Source organism: Penaeus vannamei, chromosome 12 (assembly GCF_042767895.1).
Source record: "Penaeus vannamei isolate JL-2024 chromosome 12, ASM4276789v1, whole genome shotgun sequence".
Classification (NCBI taxonomy): domain Eukaryota; kingdom Metazoa; phylum Arthropoda; class Malacostraca; order Decapoda; family Penaeidae; genus Penaeus; species Penaeus vannamei.
Window position 1 is genome coordinate 46633935 of NC_091560.1, and position 2500 is coordinate 46636434.

The following is a 2500-nucleotide window of genomic DNA, read 5'->3' on the forward strand; positions in this document are numbered from 1 at the left end:
ATTACTAGTAATGATAATGATAATACCAATAATAATAACAATAATGATGATGATGATAATGATGATGATGATGATGATGATGATGATGATGATGATGATGATGATGATAATGATGATGATAATGATAATAATAATTATAACAGCAACAACAACAATAATAATAATAATAATAAAAATAATAATGATACTACTACTACTACTAACAATAATGATAATAATAATGATAATACCAATTCATATAATAACACTAATAATAACAACAACAACAATAATAATAATAACAAAGATAAGAATGATTATGAAAAAAAATTATTAACGAATGATACAGAAATTCAATATATAAAAAACCTTATATCATTCTTCTCCACCCTGGCCGCTCCTTTTCCGTCCGCGAAAGTGATGCTTATGGATTCATCTTCATTCTCTCTGAAAAATAGACGAATAAATGGATAAGTAAACAGTTAAAAATACAAAATAAATTTAAATAAAATAAATTGTTAAAAAAACAAAATAAATTTAAATAAAATAAATTGTTAAAAAAACAAAATAAATTTAAATAAAATAAATTGTTAAAAAAAAACAGAATAAATTTACGATTAAAATACATGTCGGTGAACAATAAATAGAGAGAATTAGATAGAAAAATAAAAGATAAATAGAAAAAAATAAAACCAAAATAGGAAAATAAATAGAAAAAAATAAAACAAAAATAGGAAAATAAATAGAAAAGATTAAAATGAATAGAAAAAGTAAATAAAGCAATAAATAGAAAAATAAGAAATAAAGAACACAATACGTTAATGAACAATAAACAATATTAATGTCAGTTATTAATTATCTGTTTTTCTTATTGTTTTAAATTTTATCATTTAATGGATCGGTTTATTTTCATCCTTTTATTATTGGTTTGATTATTATCATTATTTTCTTTTTAATGACACTTTAATTATCGTCATGAAGTCCCATTATATGAGTTATTATTATCGCTATTATTCCCTTCTAACGGTGTAAAGGAGACGACACCGGTAAGAAAGAATAAAGAGAAGGAAAGAAGAATAAGAATAAGAAAAAAATGAATAATAAGAAGAGGAAAAAGGAGAAGAAAAAAGAGAAAAATAAAAGAAAAAGAAGTGCGGAAAATAATAACAATAGTAATAATAATGATAATGATAATAATAATAATAATAATAATGATGATAATAATAATAATAATAATAATAATAATAATAACAATAATAATAATAATAATAATGATGATAATAATAATAATAATAATAATAATAATAATAATAATAATGATAATAATAATAATAACAATAATAATAACAATTAGCATTATGACATTACTGATGATTAAAAAATAATGATAATAATATAAAAACTGCAACAATAACAACCAAAATAACGAAGCCACCCCTTACCCCACAAGAGAGAGAACGGGACGAAGCTTCGGGAACATCTTGAAGGTCAAAAAATCATTGGAAGCATTCTTATCGTTCACACACATGCCTGCCATATCTAGGTGGATGCTAGGAAGCACAACTGAAGTCTGGTTCATGAAATCCAGGAGGGCTTCCACGTCCTGTTCGAACCTGAGCATCATAATCATCTGTTATGAGAAAGGAAGGCGGGGTTAGTTGGTGTGTTGGCAACGCTTGTTGAGGTTTATGGGGGTTGGTAACACTGCTGTTGTCGTTAGTGTTTAATTATTGTCGTTATTTTTATTTATGTTTCTGTTATTGTTATTTTTATCATTATTGTCATTACTATTGTTACTTTTATCATTATCATTCTTCTCCTTTTTATCATTATTAGTATAACTTCTACCAGTAGTAGTAATACCATAATTATCTTAATCATCATTAACATATCATTAACGTCGTCATTATCATTTTTATTTCTATCACAGTCGCTCTTTACGTCATAATCATTCTCGTCATCCTCACCATCCTCGTGATAATACCATTCACCATCTTTCTCCTTCTACCACCACCACTATCATCACCCTAGACTGTTGAGTATTTTTGCTGCGCGGGGAATATTACATTTTTTTATGCGCGGAAAACATCATTTTGTTTAAATTCGCGCGGACGGATCTGAGGACGGATGGTGAAACGAGTGCGCGGAAGGGTCTAAAGAATTTTACGCGGGGAAAATGATTTAAAAAAAAAAGAACTAAGCGTACGCGGAAAGTTAACCCGAGAACAACATTTGACGCGGACAGAATCTGACCAAACTCTGCAGTCTGGCCATCACCACCCATTCACCCATTATCTCCCTACGCTTCACCCCTCTATCTCCCTACGCATCGTATGAAACTCATTGACGCAAAATCGTTAAGCTAAGATTGAAGTCGACCTCCATTACTTCCGTCCCCGGCCTTATCTTCATGGTGGTGAACTTGCAGCGGCGCCTCCTGAAGCAGTCCAGAGAAATCGGCGAGTTGGAGGACCTCCCCATCTGCGCTGTAAGGCCCACTGTGTCCATGACGCTGATGTAA

At 29.6% G+C, this 2500-nt stretch overlaps 1 protein-coding gene across 1 annotated transcript in view; it reads right to left on the reverse strand.

Moving 5' to 3' along the window:
* The window catches only part of LOC113807444 (integrin alpha-5), a 27083-nt gene that overhangs the window by 9475 nt on the left and 15108 nt on the right, over window positions 1–2500 (reverse strand). Inside the window, exons 16-18 of the mRNA XM_070128374.1 lie at window positions 2368–2500; window positions 1422–1609; window positions 349–426 (exon numbers count right to left, since the gene is read on the reverse strand). The exon at window positions 2368–2500 is cut by the window's right edge and continues 78 nt beyond it. Of these exons, the coding sequence (XP_069984475.1) occupies window positions 349–426; window positions 1422–1609; window positions 2368–2500 (399 nt within the window). The remainder of the gene's footprint in view (window positions 1–348; window positions 427–1421; window positions 1610–2367) is intronic.